The sequence below is a fragment of the Corella eumyota genome, chromosome 4 (assembly GCF_963082875.1).
Source record: "Corella eumyota chromosome 4, kaCorEumy4.1, whole genome shotgun sequence".
Lineage (NCBI taxonomy): Eukaryota > Metazoa > Chordata > Ascidiacea > Phlebobranchia > Corellidae > Corella > Corella eumyota.
In genome coordinates, this window is record NC_137493.1 from 14,437,579 (window position 1) to 14,455,168 (window position 17,590).

At 30.9% G+C, this 17,590-nt stretch overlaps 1 protein-coding gene across 2 annotated transcripts in view; it reads left to right on the forward strand.

Moving 5' to 3' along the window:
• The window catches only part of LOC145749401 (SCO-spondin-like), a 47,493-nt gene that overhangs the window by 16,531 nt on the left and 13,372 nt on the right, over window positions 1-17,590 (forward strand). For both annotated transcript variants that reach the window (XM_082565158.1, XM_082565159.1), the window contains exons 18-37: window positions 2,100-2,230; window positions 2,391-2,464; window positions 2,578-2,680; window positions 3,045-3,197; window positions 3,401-3,601; window positions 10,520-10,743; window positions 10,842-11,053; window positions 11,124-11,300; window positions 11,629-11,726; window positions 12,060-12,169; window positions 12,328-12,399; window positions 12,526-12,635; window positions 13,031-13,246; window positions 13,668-13,867; window positions 14,599-14,797; window positions 15,016-15,165; window positions 15,463-15,689; window positions 15,829-16,076; window positions 16,523-16,758; window positions 17,464-17,540. In XM_082565158.1, the coding sequence (XP_082421284.1) occupies window positions 2,100-2,230; window positions 2,391-2,464; window positions 2,578-2,680; window positions 3,045-3,197; window positions 3,401-3,601; window positions 10,520-10,743; window positions 10,842-11,053; window positions 11,124-11,300; window positions 11,629-11,726; window positions 12,060-12,169; window positions 12,328-12,399; window positions 12,526-12,635; window positions 13,031-13,246; window positions 13,668-13,867; window positions 14,599-14,797; window positions 15,016-15,165; window positions 15,463-15,689; window positions 15,829-16,076; window positions 16,523-16,758; window positions 17,464-17,540 (3,218 nt within the window). The remainder of the gene's footprint in view (window positions 1-2,099; window positions 2,231-2,390; window positions 2,465-2,577; window positions 2,681-3,044; window positions 3,198-3,400; window positions 3,602-10,519; window positions 10,744-10,841; window positions 11,054-11,123; window positions 11,301-11,628; window positions 11,727-12,059; window positions 12,170-12,327; window positions 12,400-12,525; window positions 12,636-13,030; window positions 13,247-13,667; window positions 13,868-14,598; window positions 14,798-15,015; window positions 15,166-15,462; window positions 15,690-15,828; window positions 16,077-16,522; window positions 16,759-17,463; window positions 17,541-17,590) is intronic.

Below are 17,590 nucleotides of genomic sequence, written 5' to 3' on the forward strand. Positions count from 1 at the left end.
AACATGTTTTGACAACCTTTGAAACGTTTTTTTTTTTTTTTTATTGATCATCATTTTCACATAAGTTGAACAAAATGTAACTTAATCATTTATTAATACATTAACGAAGGTATAGCAAATTTATATATGTAAAACAATTAACAGCTCAAATTAACATCAAATATAGAAGTTAGCCTTGTCTGTAAACCTTATTGATTAAGGACATTTCACAAGGGTTGGCAAAGGTCTAAAAAAAACAAAATTAAAAATTAATAAAACAAATTTTTTAAAAAGATAAGTTTAACATATTTACTATTAGTAAATCCTTGATTTTGGTACCTTTAACGAATTCTTTTAAACAACTTTCATATATTTACTATCACTTAAGACCCATTTTTAAGTTTGGAATTAAATTAAAAGTTACACAATTTTTTTGAAATTTTTTTAAAAAGTATTTTACTTGTTATCTGTTAATGGTTCATATAGAGAAGAACAAAACTTGCAAATATTGCTGTATATTTCTCCATCTTCATCACAAACTGGGTCGTATATAAAGAAACAAAAATGGCTTGTGATGGATCTACAAGAGCATTTCACCTGAAAAAATGCAAAAAATAATAATTTACAAATACAAAAAGTTGATTAGGGGTACAGTTGCATTATTTGGCCTTTCTACTTGAGGTCTTGGGTTCAATTCTTAGGGTTTGTATGTCATGGGCTTTGGGAGCTATAAATGGTTTTTAGCAAAATCAAAAACTATTTCAAATGTTAGTTTTTAGGCATTAAAATTAATAATTTCTTAAACTGCAAAACTCATTTACAAATTTGGTCAGGATTACAGAAATTGTTATATATTTAGGCTAAAAAGTGCATGGATAAATAGGTATAAAAATATGCTATTTGATTTTAACACATTGGCATATTAATTTATTTATCTTTCAACGAAAATTGTCAAATATATATTATTCATTTACCTCTCTCCCAAATCTTGATAGACCGAACACATGATTTTCATCAAGATTCTGAAACTGACATTGTGGTGCAGACTCTATAAAAATAAATAATGGTATTTAACTATATACGTTGAAAAAATTAAATATTTTTGTGTATATTTATTCTCAATTTTAGAAAACTGACTTTACAGCCTAAATTTAGTTGGACATTTGTTGCCCTGACTTCGTGGAAGTCTTTCGTGGACTTTGGCAATTTAAGTCAGAGTTTGAATTAATTGAAGTACCTTACTTAATAATGCTATAGCATGGAAGCTTGAGAAGTTGAATTGAAAACCTTTTAATTTGTTTAAAATAATTTTAAATTATTTTGTCGTTATTAAATTATAGTTACCTGCTATACATAGAAAACCGAACAAAACAACTAAACATAATGCTGCCTTCATTTTTAGGTTTAAAATTATAAATTTTAAGATATCTCTGATAAATTATCAAATTATAAATTAAGAATCAATAAAAAATTTATATTTTAAACGGTGAAGCACTTACGCATAAAATAATATTTTAAAATCAAATTTATATTTAAAGTCAATTTAAAAATTAAATTGTGAAAACCTGAAAAATTCTTGTAGTCGTCTAGTTTAAATAATATCTAACTGGGTTGGTAGGCAGTGTTTTATTTAAAAAACGTCCAGTGTTACTGAAACTTATTGACTTGACAATTGAATCGGAAGATAAGTATACACGAAAGTTTGTTTAGAATAAACAAGATGTGTTTGCCCTTTGATTATGGATAATTAGTCACCGCAGTTAAATCTGAACAACATGCATTTACCATAAAACTGATGACGCAGTTGTTGTTTTTTTTAAATATGCAATTCTTGATTTTGCTGCCCTTGTTAGGGCAATGTGCATACATTGTGTTGCAATTAGGCAAATATTTTGTGTATGCTTATAACAAATAGTGGCGAAAATATATTTTTATTATCAATTAAATAAATATTGTTTTAAGTTTTATAACATTTTAACAATGGTTCAGATACATTTTTTTAATCAAACCAATATTGTTACACTTGAAAATATTTTAATTCACAATTGTGTTTTTATTTTTATTTTTTAATTGAAAAAAAATTTGATTTTTTTGAAAAATTAATTTTTGATTTTTTTTAGTTTTAAATGCAGTGATGGAGTTTGTATTCACGGGAGCATGGTTTGTGACGGCGTTGCACATTGCGACGACAATGAAGATGAAATTGGTTGTCAGCATTATGTTACAACCCCTACTCCACAAGTGTTGCCAAGTAATAATATAAAAATATTTAAACATTTTTTCACAAAAAAAAATAAATTTCGAACAAAATTAAATCAAAAAATACAATTTTTCCAATTTATTTATTTACGAAAAAGAAATATTTATATATTTTTTTAGAAAAAAATTAACAAAAAGTTTTTTTTTTTTAGTTACTACTATTGCTCCAATGCAAACCTGTAATGGGTTTACTTGCTTAACTGGACAATGTATCAGCTTAGAAAGAGTAAGTTTTTTACAGTTTTTTACCAAAAACCGTGTACCAAAATTTCAAAATCTCGATTTACTTTTTTATTAGTTTTTTAAATGTTGGTTTAAATCTTGAGATATTGTTTTTAGATTTGTAATGGTGTAGATGAGTGTTTTGATGGAAACGCTGAAACAAAAATGATGTCATCAGATGAAGTGAATTGTTCAACTTGGAATAGTTGGTCAAACTGGGGTAAATTAATTTAAACAATAATTAAATCAACTTGTCCAAGGAAAGTAGCAAACAATATTGTAATAAAAAGAATACTAATATTGGGTGGTATTTTTAGGGGTAAATTTTTGGGGTGTAGTTTTAAGGGGGGTACTTTTTAGGGTGGGTTTTCATTTGAAATATTTTTTTAGGAGAGTAATTTGTAGGGTGCTTATTTTTAAAATGGCAAAATGGCACCATTTAAGGGGCATTTAAAAGGGCTTTTTAAGAGGTTAATTTTTGAGGGGCTACTTTTAAAAATAATAATTTGAGGGGGGTAATTTTTGGTAGGGGGTTTTTATACTTAATAAGCATTATTTTAATAAATTATTTTTTATAACAAAAGGTGATTGCAGCCACAATTGTGGTTCAGGAATTCAAACTCGAATTCGCTCTTGTACATCACCTGGTGGTCAAAACACAAACGTTGATGTCTTGAGGTTCAAATGTGTGGGTAAAAGTAAAAGCTCAAAACCATGCTTTAAAAGATCATGTAAAAGTAAGTTTAGGGCTATAATTTGTTTTATATTTATTTAAGTTTAATTAATATTTATTTATCTTATCAAGATTTTAAGTTTTTTTGCAATTCTAGTTGTTTAAAAATTATAATTTATTTTTTTCAATCAATTTATTTTAATTTTAATTAATTTTTTTTTTTAATTAATTTTTTTCAAATTTATAAATAAAATAAAACTTTTTTAGATGACACAGTTTTGTTAACAAAATGGTCGACTTGGTCACATTGTAGTGCCTTGTGTGGTGGTGGTTTGACTTATCGATCACGCTCTTGTTCCGATAAAATTTGCTCCACACTCTCACCCAGTGGTAGAAATAATCTGGGTCCTCCAATAATGGAAATAAAATCTTGCGCTGAATTTTTGTGCCCAGATAAAAGTTGTTCAGGTAAAAAAATTAAAAAAAAAATTTAAACTAAGTTTTTGATTTCTTGTAGTTAAAGGTTATTAAAAAAAAAAGCATTTGTTATTTCTGATCATCGAGTAGATGGTTCGGATATAAACATAATTTTTTTTGTAAATAAATATATTTTATACTAGTGGACCCGCCACACTTCGTGTGGCACTTATGTTGTACAGTTATCTATTAAGACCAGTCCAATTTTACCATGGCCTATAAAAAATATTCTTTTTGAAAAATTGTTCTTATCGGTTCCCCTTATTTACTAATAATATTTTTATTATAAAATTTGATTAAAAATGAATTTGCCCTTATTTACATTTAACGCACACGCCGTCACTTATCAAACGTTTATCGCACTTTTAAAGTACAATTTACCCTTATTTACATTTAAATTTGTTTTACATTTGCCCTTATTTACATTTGAATTTGCCCTTACTTATATATTTAACGCACACGTCGTCACTTATCGCCTTTACCTGTTAAAAGTCTGCAATAAATGAATTTAAATATTTAATCTTTATTTAAGGAACTATTTAAACCCGAAAGTACTAAAAAAAGATTTTGTTTTAAAAAAGCACGGTTAAAACCGATCACAATTTAAATGAGATACAGTTAAAACGAAACAAAAGGGGCAATTTTTTATAGAGAAAAATAATTTAAATGGACACCACTTATTATAAATAAAAGTATTACAATCAGGCATCCGAAATTTCTGGGGTTAGATCCCCTAAAAGTTCTTCCGACATTGAATTTGCTAATTCTTGAGAAAGTACCAGCAAGTTTTCATCGTTGTCTTTAATATCTATTTCCATTTTCTTTTTATTTTCATTTAAATTGTTTAATTTTTTATTTAATTTAGTAATCATGGCTTGATTTTGATTATGCTGAGATGCTATAAATCTTTTAATTGTTCCAAATTCTTCCATAACGGTATGCAAAATTTCGTTTGAAATTTGTACGCCTGTTTCGTTTTTATTTGTTAAAAACGCGACCATGGCTCTGTTTATATCCAGTTCTAACTTATTCTTTGTTTGATTAATTCTTTGAAGCATTTCTTCCATATTCAACAATATTTTAAATGTAAATTATCTGGTAACTGATTACTTACTAAAAAAAGGAAGAAAAAAATATTATTATTATTATTTGCAAAAAATAAATAACAAATTTTTACAATAATTCGTGTCAAATCAAACAGCCCAATTAAGTCAAACAGTCCAAGGTTTATTTATTTAAATATTTTCAGCAAAATTGTTTAAAAATTTATTAATCTACAAAATTTCTTGATATACAATGTTTCGTGTTGCTGTTGGGGGAAACCCAGATTTGCTTTTAATAGAAAATTTTATTTTATTTGGGTTGCCTACCCTTGAGGCAGCAACATATAACTGCCCATGCGTAAAAACTGGTTCCTCTAACCAGATACCAACTTTTTTTAATGTTTGACCCTGACTTTTGTTAATAGTCATTGCAAAAGCAACCCTTATTGGAAATTGACGGCGTTTCCATTGGAAAGGAAAATCGTGATCTGATGGTTGCAATGTTACTCTAGGTATAAAAACCTCTCTACCAGCATTTTCCCCTGAAGCAATTTTGGCTATTAATAAATAAGTTTTTTGAACTCCCTGTACGATTAGTTTTGTTCCATTGCATAGACCGTCTTTGGGATTAAGATTTCGTAACAAAATAACCGGCATACCTATTTTTAAATGTAGTTGGTGTGGTGGTAGTCCACTTATATTTAAAGAATTAAGATATTCTGTTGGAAATCTTGTACAATCATTTACTTCTTCAGTACTGTCTGCACTTGTACAAACAAACATATTGCCAGGAAATAGATTTGACACGACGGAGTTTATTTCATCTACTACACTGTTTTTGGGAGCCAAAATTGATCTTTCTGCCATCCAATTAAGATCATGGCAATATTCTAAAAAAATTGGGTAAATCCATTTGATCAGTTGAAGCATTGAATTTCTTATTGTTGTTTTCGTACTATCATCAATTAAAAAGCAAAGCTCAGGGGGTAATTCTATATAATCTGTGTCTTTGAAGTAATTTATTTTGCCATTACCTAGTTTTAATAGCCAGTAGTCAAATTTAAGTAAAGCAGTGCTACTACTATTAAGTAACACTCTCATGTTTTTTGATAAATGGTGTACGCTGATACTTGGCCATAATTTTGATTTTTTAAATGAGGCGTTAATTATTTGGGCATGTGATCCATGTTTGACTACAGGAAGAATTTGTCTAAAGTCTCCAGCTAATATTACAATTTTCCCACCAAATAGCAAATTATAGTCCATTATATCTTGCAACGTGCGATCAAGTGCCTCTAGCAAACTTTTATTTGCCATTGGTGCCTCATCCCATATAATAACCTTTGCCATGTTTATTAGTTTAGCTGTTGAACATTGTTTTGAAATGCAAAATGTTGAATTTTGATCACAATTTAGAGGAGCTTTAAATCTGGAATGAAATGTCCGGCCACCAATAAGCAACGTAGCAGCGATGCCGCTAGAAGCGACAGCTAATGCTATAACTTTGTCCTTTCTGTTAGAGGTGCGAACTGTTGCCAACAAAGCATTAAGCATATATGTTTTTCCTGTACCTCCCCTAGCGTCAACAAAAATAGCGAGAGGCTCGTTTTTCTTTAGCGACTGTAATACTTTGCTAACGATTTCGTTTTGTTCTTGAGTGAGAGATTGTGAGCTATTTGAACAGGGATTCGCAATTTGAATAAGTGTATCCCAGTCGTAACTTAACTCCTGTTGAATAATTAACGGAAGTTGCAAATCTGTAATAGTGTTATTAAAAATGTGTGCCTTTGCTCGCTCATCCGGAGTAATAATTGGTAGTTCAAAGTCATATAAATTCTTTCCATAATTGTTAAGTCTTTTTTCAAGATCATGCAAGACCAAAACTTTTAAAAAACTTTCAGTAATTTGATCTGATCCATTCTGAAAGTCGTCTATCCAGTATAAATAATGTTTATTAAAAAGTTCTGCAGGGTTTGCAGGGTTACAAAACAACAAAATCGTAACAAAAAGTTCTCTTATTTGCGGACACATATTTGTTTGTTCTGCTTCAGTAAGTAAGCTTTCCCACTCATTGTCATCCTGTAAAATACCAAGCTTTCTACATACATCTTGAAAAGTATCACATTTATAAAAGTTAACTATTTTCAAAGCATCAAATGATGATTTACCCTTGCAATGGCTATGATGCAATAAAATTCTTAGGTAAAATACATCTCCTGCTAGTGGGTGAATAGTATATATTCTGCCTATGGTTGAAGAACGATTTTTTCTTTTTGTCCAAACATTTTTGGTATAAGTAAAATATTCTGGGAAATCGCAGTATGTAATAGAAGTATTAGAATTGTTTTTGTTGTATTCAAAAAACATGTCTAATTCTGTAGCTTTTGGCCCTTTTTCAACAGTTTCCTTTTCATTGCCCGCTTCAAAATATATTAGTTGCTGGTTTGGTAAATGAACTCGAAGCGCTTGTACAGCAGGAAAACGCTTACTCATGTGAAAAGAAAAAAGTCGCCAACATGCCTCGCTCGACCCAATTGACCGCATGTCTTGATATTCGTCGATTTCGTTTTTTGTTTGTGCCAAGTTTTCTTGTGTTATTTTTACCATGGCTCTATCAGATCTTTTATGGATGTATTTAAAAAGATACTTAACAGCAAGGGAAGAAGAGCAAGATTCAACGTTTATATGGGCTTCATAACGCAAAGTGCAGTATGGATTAAAAGGGACCACCCAGCTATTGTTAATGATTTGCCCTTTGTATTCAACCTGTCGTCCAAATTCTTCGGGAGACCGTCGCATATACGAAGGATAGATTGTATTTTCATTCCAAACTGAACGTTGTATAAACGGTTTTGGAAATCCTTTACTACATGCGCCATTTCTCATACACGGCAAATTACTTCTAATAAAGCCGCATGGGCCATGAATCATATTTTGCAAAACTATATTTTGCAAACGTTCAGCTTGTTTTTGTTCACATGATTCATTAGGAAAAGAATTGGGATCTGGAGGAAGTTCTGCAGAAATTACATTATCGACATCGTCACATGTTCTTAATCTATCTTGTTCATCGAGTATGAGCAAAATGTGGCTATGTGGAAGACCCCTTTTTTGAAATTCGATAGTATATATATAAGCAGTAATTTTTCCAAAAAGATTTTTATTTTTTACTTCTTCTATAAATGCAATTAATTTACCATTGAACACCCTCGTTACAATATCAGGCCGGTCAGCGGGAGATTGGCCAGGAAATAGTGAGTCTGTAATTTCCTTCCATTTAGGATTACATGTAAAAGTAATAAAAAAGTCTGGTTTATGGAATTTACGAACTATTGCCATTGCATCTTGAAACCTGCGATGCATGTCGCGGGGACCACCAGAAAATGAAGGTGGTAAAATAAAAGGTCTACCCACTCCTAGCGTACTTTCTTTTTGAACATCGTGTGAATGTACGGCATCACAAAGATTTGAATATAATTCCGCACGAATTTTTTTTTGATTATTGCGAATGTAAAATAGGCGTTGATTTTCAGCAGTTGCAAACGCAACACAGCAATATTCTTGAAAAAGACGTTTGGCTTGAAAAAGAGAAGGCGACTGTCGTAAACGCTGTTGAAGATGATAACAATAAAATTCTCTTACAACGACTCTCTTTTTTGTAGCAGTTTTGGTTGTTGGGTTTACCTGTTTAATTTCCAAATGCCATCCATCTGTTCCTTGTGGAAAAAGAAGAATAAAATGAAGCGGGTTTGCGGACCTGTGTGTGTCTTGTATGGTTTGTAATCCGCCTTCTCTAAGATGAAGAAGTAAGTCTCGTCTTCCTGGTTCATCATCAACAAATACAGATACTTCCTTAAAACTTTTATTATAACGTCGAACATGCTCGCCTTGTGGTCGGGCACTTTCACATATCACAAATTTCGCTCCAATAACATCGGAACCTGGAATTTCACATGCTTGAATAAAATCGGATATATACGGATTACATTTACGAAGCTCACTTTGTAATATTTTTAATAATTCTAAAAGAATCTGGCGCTGGTTTTTTGTAGTAGAAGACGGAAGAGGTATATTTGCAAGTCGCAGCGACGCTTCTTCAAAATCATGGTCAGGATCGTGAATATACAATTGTGCAAATTTGGGTGAATTAAAATCACCTTGAAGAGGACCTATAAAATTGTACAATTTCCCTTGTATAACGACGCTTGGATTCCATTTATGGTGACCTAACGGATTCGGAGAAAGTTTCACTTTTTGTGAAATTAATGCAAGCGCGTTATTAAGCTGTCGGGAATAATCACGAAAAACTCGTGCATTTAATGTATCTGCTTCCCACAGATTAGCAAACACTTGTGGTAACATAGGAAATGGTTGTAGTCCAATTTTACCCCCTGAACAGCAAAAGTTCTTAGATTCATGATGCCAAAGCCGTGCTTTGCAAAATATACATTCAACATTTAAAACACCAACATTTTGCAGTATAACTTTCTGATTGGCGGAAAATATTTCTGTCGAATACAGAGCGCACTTCGTGGACACCGAAAAACTTTTAGTGTTAACTAACGCACTGGTTTTTCTCCTTTTACTATTTTTTTTATTAGTGTAAGGCATTTTATTTACACAAAAAACTAAAAAAAATATTTATTATAACATTTAAGGGCGATGTAAAACTTTTTTTTGTTATGTAAAAATCCGATTTAAAAGCTTTAGGCTATGCGTAAAAAAGTTTATAAAATTTATTAGCGCAAAGTCTTAAAACTATGTTGGTAACTTTTTTTAATATAAATCCAATAAATTATAGTAAGTCAAATTTATTTTAAACATTTTAATTTAAATACTTCATACGAAACCTGATTAATAAATAAGTGTAAACAAAAAACCTAATATCAATTTTTGTACAATAAATATTCTTCATGCAAGTAATTATAAAATTGTTCAACAACAGTCCTATTTGTTCATTTAACTGTTCACTCAGTCTATACTTAGCATAATGGAATAAAAGCACCTTTTAAAATCGTTAATTTGCACCAGTTAAGAGCACATTCCACATGTTTTTTAAGTCAAAAATTTCACATTTTTAATTTTCCTTTTTTTGCATTTATTTGCAGGCGATTTTTTCTTCTTTGCCGTGATATTAAAAAGAAACGGTGCGAAATTTTAAAGAGAAAAATTACATTCTCTTTAGCGCATGCGATCGGAGAATAGCGCACGCGATCGTTTTTTACATTTCTCTTGTTCTCTTTAAGATAATAGAAAGAAACGTAGCGGCAAATTAAAATATAGTTTTGCTTATTACGGCTAACCCTTATAAAACATTAAAAAAGTAATAAGCCTATTCCACAGAAGAACATATATTCCAGCTATAGGCAAAAACTCGAGCCACAATTAATTGTAGTTATTCCATGATGGAGCGCACAAAATTTAGAAATTCATATATATATATAGATGTGGGAAGGTCGAATGCGTGACCTAAACATAGAGTAGCATCAGTTACTCGGACCCAGTCTCGAGTTGCTTGTGGCAGTTTGGGATATTATATAGATTATAATTGTCTGATAATCATGCTGCTGATTAAGTGCTGGCTTAGCAGGAGTTTATACCGTTTATAGCACTTTACTCATGGGCGCTACAGCATGAGAGCAGTGGGGATTAAACCCACGACCTCATGTGTGGTGTAGCAAGTGTTCTTACTACTACAAAATGCTGATTTTAATATTCTGTCAAAACAATAAAAAACTAGACAAGTACTGTAAAATTAATTTGAGAACTGTAAATTGCACATGATCTAAATTTTAAAACTAATTTAAAATTTTTTTTTTGAAATATTAAATTTGTTTTTTAATTATTAAAATTTATTAATTTTTAGGAAACAAGATTCACCAAGATTGCGACCTCAACAACAGAACCAAAAATATTTGTCCATTAACATGTCACGATATTATTCGTGGCGGTGGCACAAGTTGCGTGGCACAAAGTAAAGATGGTGACTGTGTGACTGGTTGTTTTTGTCCAAGTGGTCATGTGGCACTAAACAAGAGTAGTGACTTTTGTGTCAAAGAAAATGAATGTCCGTGTTATGAAGGAGAAAAGGTGACAGATTTGTGTTTTTTTTAAATTTAAAGTATTTTAAAGTTTATTAGTTTCTAAATATTTTAAATAAAAAGGTTAAATTAATTTTATTTTTTTAGATTTATCAAATCGGGGAAGAAGTTTCCCGACTGGCTAATTGTGAAAAATGTCAATGCATGGGTGCTGGAAAATGGGGTAACTGTGTAGCTGATCCAAATTGTGAGCCCCCTGCTTGTGGGTGGACCCCCTGGTCTAACTGGGGCCCATGTTTTGGGCCCTGTGGGATAAATGGGGTCCAGTGGGCGTTCAGGTCACCCTTAAGACCCAGCAGGTAGGGAAATAACCTAAATTTTGTAATTATCCTGAAAAAAATTTGAACAAAATTTTAAATTTTTTTTTAGATATGGTTCTAAAAATCAATGTCAGGGCCTATACAGAAAATCCAGGCGTTGTCCAACACAACAATGTCAGTATTGTGATGTCATAGGCGGAAAACAAAGAATAGTTGGTGATCAATGGAAAATGGAACGTTGTCAGATTTGTTCTTGTCTGGAAAATCAAACAATTCAATGTAGAAGGTCAAATATTTAATTTTTTTAAAAGTTTTTTTTTGACTGTGAAATTAAAGTGTACATATTCAATAGCTGGTAGCTAATAATTTTATTGAACAGTTTGTGTGGAACCCTAGGCCATAGGTTTGATCCTTACTGATGACATTGTTGTGCTTATGAAAAACTGCATTATAATTTACTTATTTCTAAATCAAAAATATTAATAAAAAATTGCCAACTTTACTAAGTTTACAAATAAACTGAAGCTTTAAAACTTTAAAATTCACATCTAAAATAAATTTGGCAAATAAAGCATAAGTTTTAATTTTTACAAATTACTTTTTGATTTTTTTAGGTATTGTGAATATGCGGTAACAGGATGCCCTAATAACCAAACATTAATTAAACCTGAGAATAACTCACAATGTTGTTATTGCACTTTACAAGATACTGGTAAAAATTAACTTAAAATTAATTTAACTGTTTTTTTGTTATTATTATTATTCTAAAACATTTTATTCTTAGGTATATATAAATATAGATAGCCTATTATTAAGCTTTATTATATATAAACTGGCAGCATGGTGTAGTGGTAAGAACACTTGCTACACCACACACGAGGTTGCTATAGGCAACTCGAGTCTGGGTCGGAGTAACTGATGTTACTCTATGTTTAAGTCGCACATTCGACTTTCCCACATCGAGGATAAAGATATATACAAAAAAAATATATATTCACTAGTAGCTTTTTAATTTAAAAATTAAAAAAAAGTGTCTTTTTTGTAGAAACTACACCTGTTATACATGATATAACAACTCCTGCATTTATTCAAGAAATTTTCACCCAAAAATCTACTCTTTCAACAACTACTAAAGCAAACATGAAATTTAACAAAGTAAAAAATTTAAACTAAAAAAAAATTGCCAAAGCATTTACATTTAAACTATATTAACAATAGTCAATCAAATATTTATACTTTTCAACTACAATTTACGATTTTTAAAACAATATTAGAAATAAATTTAATTTTGTCTAACATATTTATTTTTATAGCAAACTACTATAGGATGGGATAATAGACCAACTACAGAACCTACTACTATTTATACAACTACTCCTTATCAGGTATTTTTATTTCTTTACATTAAATTATTGTTTTATTTCCAAATAACTAATAAATTTAGAGTGTTCTGTATATATCGGTAATTCCAAAAATTTTTATATAAAAAAAAAAATTGTTGCTAATGCTAGGATTCGAACCCCAAACCTACAGTACCAAGTTTTGAAAACGGAAGTGGCGAATCACCTAAATGTAAAGATGATGAATTTCAATGCAAAACTTCAACGGAATGTATTTCAAAGTAAAACAATTCCAAATTTCTACATATCTAATTGTTAAACTTTTTCTTTTTATGCTATAGTAGTGGTCAAAACACTTGGCTTTACTGTATGAGGTCCTGGGTTTGATCTTCACTGCTTTTATGCTGTAACCCCTTTAAGTAAGGCACTTTAAATGTTATGATTTCTGGTAAGCCAGCACCTTATCAGCAGCTTAATTATCAGGGAATTGTATTCTATAATGCCCCAAACTTCCAAAGGCAACTCAAAGACTGGGTTGTAGTAGATGACGGGACTTTTTGTTTAGTTTGTGAATTCGTCCTACCCACATCGAGGATAAATAAACATAAAAAAATAACTAAAGTAATTAAAAACATAATTAATAATATAAAAAAAAATTAAATACGATTTTTTTTAGTTCTTTTATTTGCGATGGTATTTCAAACTGTGTCGACCAATCAGATGAAACCTTACAACAATGTCAAACAATGTATCAACCATGTCAGTTTAACACATGGACCTCATGGTCTGCTTGTTCTAAGTCATGTGGACTAGGCAAGCAAATGAAACACAGAGGTTTGGTTGAAAAAAGTAAAAACAAAAATCAGTGCAACGGCCCATTTCAGCTCTTTAGGTAAGAATTTTTTTCATACTAATTTATCCTCGACTAATTTATCCTTGATGCTTTTTTTCATACTAATTTATCCTCGAACCTTATGACCCAAACATAAAGTAACATCAGTTACTTCGACCCAGTCTTGAGTTGCTTGTGGCAGTTTAGGATAATTAGGCTGCTGATTCTTAGCAGGAGTTTATACCGTTTATAGCAGCTTACTCGGGGCCTCTACAGCATGTGAGCAGTCGGGATCGAACTTAAGACCTCATGACCCCAAGTATTTTCTGATCATTGCACCATACTGCCAGTTTTTGTTTAGATTAAGTGTAAAAACATTTATTTTAATACTCAAAGTTATAACTTATTATTGTTTTTATTTTTAAAATTTATAAATTTTCATTAACTTTTATCGCAATTAAATTTTTTTTAACAAATTTAGAGCTTGTTACGAAAAATCGTGCAAGCGTGACGGAGCATGGTCACCATGGAAACCATGGTCTCAGTGCAGTCGTACTTGTGGTGGTGGAGTACAGTCGAGAAAAAGATCATGTGACTCACCACAGCCACTGAACGGTGGTAGAGAGTGTCCGGGAGTCTGCTCTGAGACTAAAGTTTGTAATGCCATACCATGCATGCCAGGTAAAAATTTTAAAGGAATTTCTTTGTTGGGGTTTAGCGAATTTGTTAATTTAAAGTTGTCTTTGATATTAGTTTGGTGCAAGAATATTAAGTTCTGTCTAATTCTTATAAAAAATAAAAATAATGCTGAATTTATGTTGGGTCTAAATCTATGTTTATTGGGTGGCGTTCGTTTGGTAGAACAAAATTTTTTTTTTGTATATAAATTTATCTTCGATGTGGGAAGGTCGAATGCGCGACCTAAACATAGAGCAACAACTGTGGCAGTTTGGGATATTATATAGATTATAATGCCTGGTAATTAAGCTGCTGATTAAGTGTTGGCTCAGCAGGAGTTCATACTGTTTATAGCCCCTTACTCAAGGGCGGTACAGCATGAGAGCAATGGGGATTGACTCCACGACCTGGCGGTGTAGCAAGTGTTCTTAACACTACACCACGCTGCTGTTTTTTTACTTAGTGTGTTTTAAAAACCGACATTTGCACTCAATATAAAGTGAAAATAAATAATACTAGGAAAACAAGTATGAAAAGCCCGCTTAAAAAGAGTTGTCAAAAATACTGCAAATTTGATAATTAAGTTAAAGTTTAAACCATTAAATAGATATTACAAACAAACTATTTATTTATTAAAATTAAAGAAAGCTTATGTGGATTTATCTAAAAAAGCTACAGGGCATAAACTAATACATTGAGAATAAATCAATAAACAAAAAATATAACTTTTTTAGGGTTATGTACTGGTGGTAGGATCTTCTTGAATGGAACGGAATGTCTAAATTTTCGAGCTTGTTCACAAACTTGTGCTGATTTAAGTGCTAACGTTAGATGTAGAACTGAGTGCTCGTTGAGGGGTAATTTAGGGGGCTGTTTTTGCCCCCCAGGGAAGTTTCTACAGGATGGGGTTTGTGTGGAGTTAAAAGATTGCAGGTAAAAAAATTGTTTATTTTTGCGGGGGTATTTTTAGAAGTACTCAGTTTTTCTTTTTAAAGGGTACTTTCGGGTAAATAGGGGTAAGCTAGTATAAAATTTTGGAGCTGTACATGTTAAGGGGGTTGTGGGTGGGTTTGGGGATTTTTTGGTGGGTTCTGTTTTTTTAAAACTTACAAAAAAATGAATAATTGGATTTTAAAAAAAATTTTGTTAAGGTGTACTGTGAGTTATAATGAATATGAACCTCAGTCTAAATTTCAAGTTAACAATTGCCATTGTACTTGTAACAATGGGAGAACAATGTGCAACAATTGCTCGGTTGATTGTGGTTGGTCGACATGGTCTCCATGGTCACAATGCGACAGGTTGGTAAAATTTAATTGGTTAATTGGTTGGTTAAATTTGATTGGTTTAATTGGTTGGTAAAATTTAATTGTTTTAATAATTGGTAAAATTTAAATGGTTAAAATGAATTTAAATGGTTTAATTGGTTGGTAAAAATTAGTTGGTTCAATTGGTTTATAAAATTTATTTGGTTTAATTGGTTGGTGAAATTTAATTGTTTTAATAATTGGTGAAATTTAAAAGGTTAAAATGAATTTAAATGGTTTAATTGGTTGGTAAAAATTAATTGGTAAAAATAAAATTTAATTGTTTTTTAGAACTTGTGGCTCACTGGGTCACGCTTACCGATTTCGATCGCCCAACAACCCTCCATCTAGTGGTCAAAATGCGCATGAGTGTCTTGGAGACAGCAGACAACAAAAAGCATGCTCTGGCGTAATCACCAGTAGGGAATGCCCCCCGATGTGGGGTGAATGGCAGAGTTGGGGCGACTGCTCGACAAGTTGTGGGGTTGGAAGGCGGGAGAGAGTCAGGGCTTGTAAAAGTGGGTAAAATTTGAACTTTGTTATAATCACCCCTCCAAAAAAATTTTTCAAAAAAAAAAAAAAGAATTAAAATTGCGACAGTTTTTATTTTTTATATTCTTAAAAAAAATTTTATTTTTAAAAATAATTTTTTTTTAGTTGATGATGTTGAAGTGTCTCCTTCCTTCTGCACCTCAACGAAGCAACACTACAACCTATTTCGCCAGAATCGCAAGTGCAGTTCGTCTAACCAAACATTATGCTCAATCTGTTCTGCCGGAATGGAGTACAAGTGCAAGAATTGTCCACAAACTTGTGATAGTTTAAATAATGATAATTTTATCGGGGAAAAATGTAACAAGGATTGTGTCTGGGGTTGTCATTGCCCAGAAGGAAAATATTTATCGGTAAGTTATTAGTTAAATCTATTTTTTTGCCTTTTTTTATAAAATAAAAAATTGCAAGTAAATTTTAGTTAAAAATTTGAATTTTTGTAAGTAAAAACTTTATTTTTGTATTAATCTTTATATAAATAATTTCTTTATCACCGGCAGCGTAGTGTAGTGGTCAGAACACTTGACTTTACTACATGAGGTCCACTGCCTTCATGCCGTTCAATCCCCACTGCCCTCATGCTATATCACTTTTTCATAAGGCGCTTTAAACGGTAAAAACTTCTGCTGAGCCAACACTTAATCAGCAGTTTATTTATCAAGCAATTGTAATCTATAATATCCCTAACTACCAAAGGAAACTTAAGACTGGGTTAGAAAAACTGATGTTTCTCTATGTGAAGGCTGTACACATCGAGGATAAATCAATGTAAAATAAAAGTTATTTATTTATTTTTTAGAATAGAAAATGTGTTGATATCTCAAACTGTTCTTGCGACATTTCTAAATATAATTTAAATAATAATTTGGAAACCTTGGGACCTGGTCAGAGCGTTGTGATTGGTTGTAAAAATTGCACATGTCGTAATGTTCAAACGATTTGCACCAATCACACTTTATGTGAAAGTAATGTTGCATTATGGGAATGGTCCAATTGGTCGAAATGGTCGCCATGTAGTCACTCATGCATAAACATGTAAGATTTTGATTTTAAAATAAAAAAATATTTTTATGAATTTAAGTATTTTTAAATAATATTTGAAATGAAATAGTGTTATTAATATATTTTATTATTACTAGTTTATTGTCTGTCTAATGGACTGCATTTTAATTTATTGTGTTATACTGGACCTAATGTATGCCCTTAGTTTACCTGCTCTACAAACTAGGGTTTTTTATTTTAAAGTCCTATATAAGCGATTTTTTTTACTCAAAAATTAATAAAGTTGGTGTCACTGAACACAAAAATGATTTTAACTTTAAGTAATTTCATTTACTTTTTAAGTTATTCAACTTAAAAAAAAAAATAAAATTAATTAAAAAAAAAGATAGGGGAATCCTTGTTTGTGATGACGTAGAAAGTACTAACGTGTATACATTCACTGCGCTACTTGGTACTTTCTACGTTACACTAAAAAGTATGGTAACCTGTTTTTTTTATGTAAATTATTTTCCAGTATTTTTGAAAATTAAATTGTAAGTACCACAGACATTTTTTAAAGGTTCTAAAACCATTTTGTAATTCAGTGTCAACCATACTAACGTGCTATATACATCACTTACAAAATTGCTAAACTCTTTAAAGACTTTTTAATTGGTCATTTTTTCACTAAGCTCTATTATATATATATTTTTTGGTTTAATCTTTGTAGTTTGACTTAACAATTGTTTTTTTAAACAGAGATATGATTGCTTTTGAACAAATAGGAATCAAGCAAAGGAATAGAAAATGTTTGTCGAAAAATATCAACTTTTTGGGTATATCTTTAAAAAAATAATAAAAATTTAAAGTTCTTACTTTAATTAAA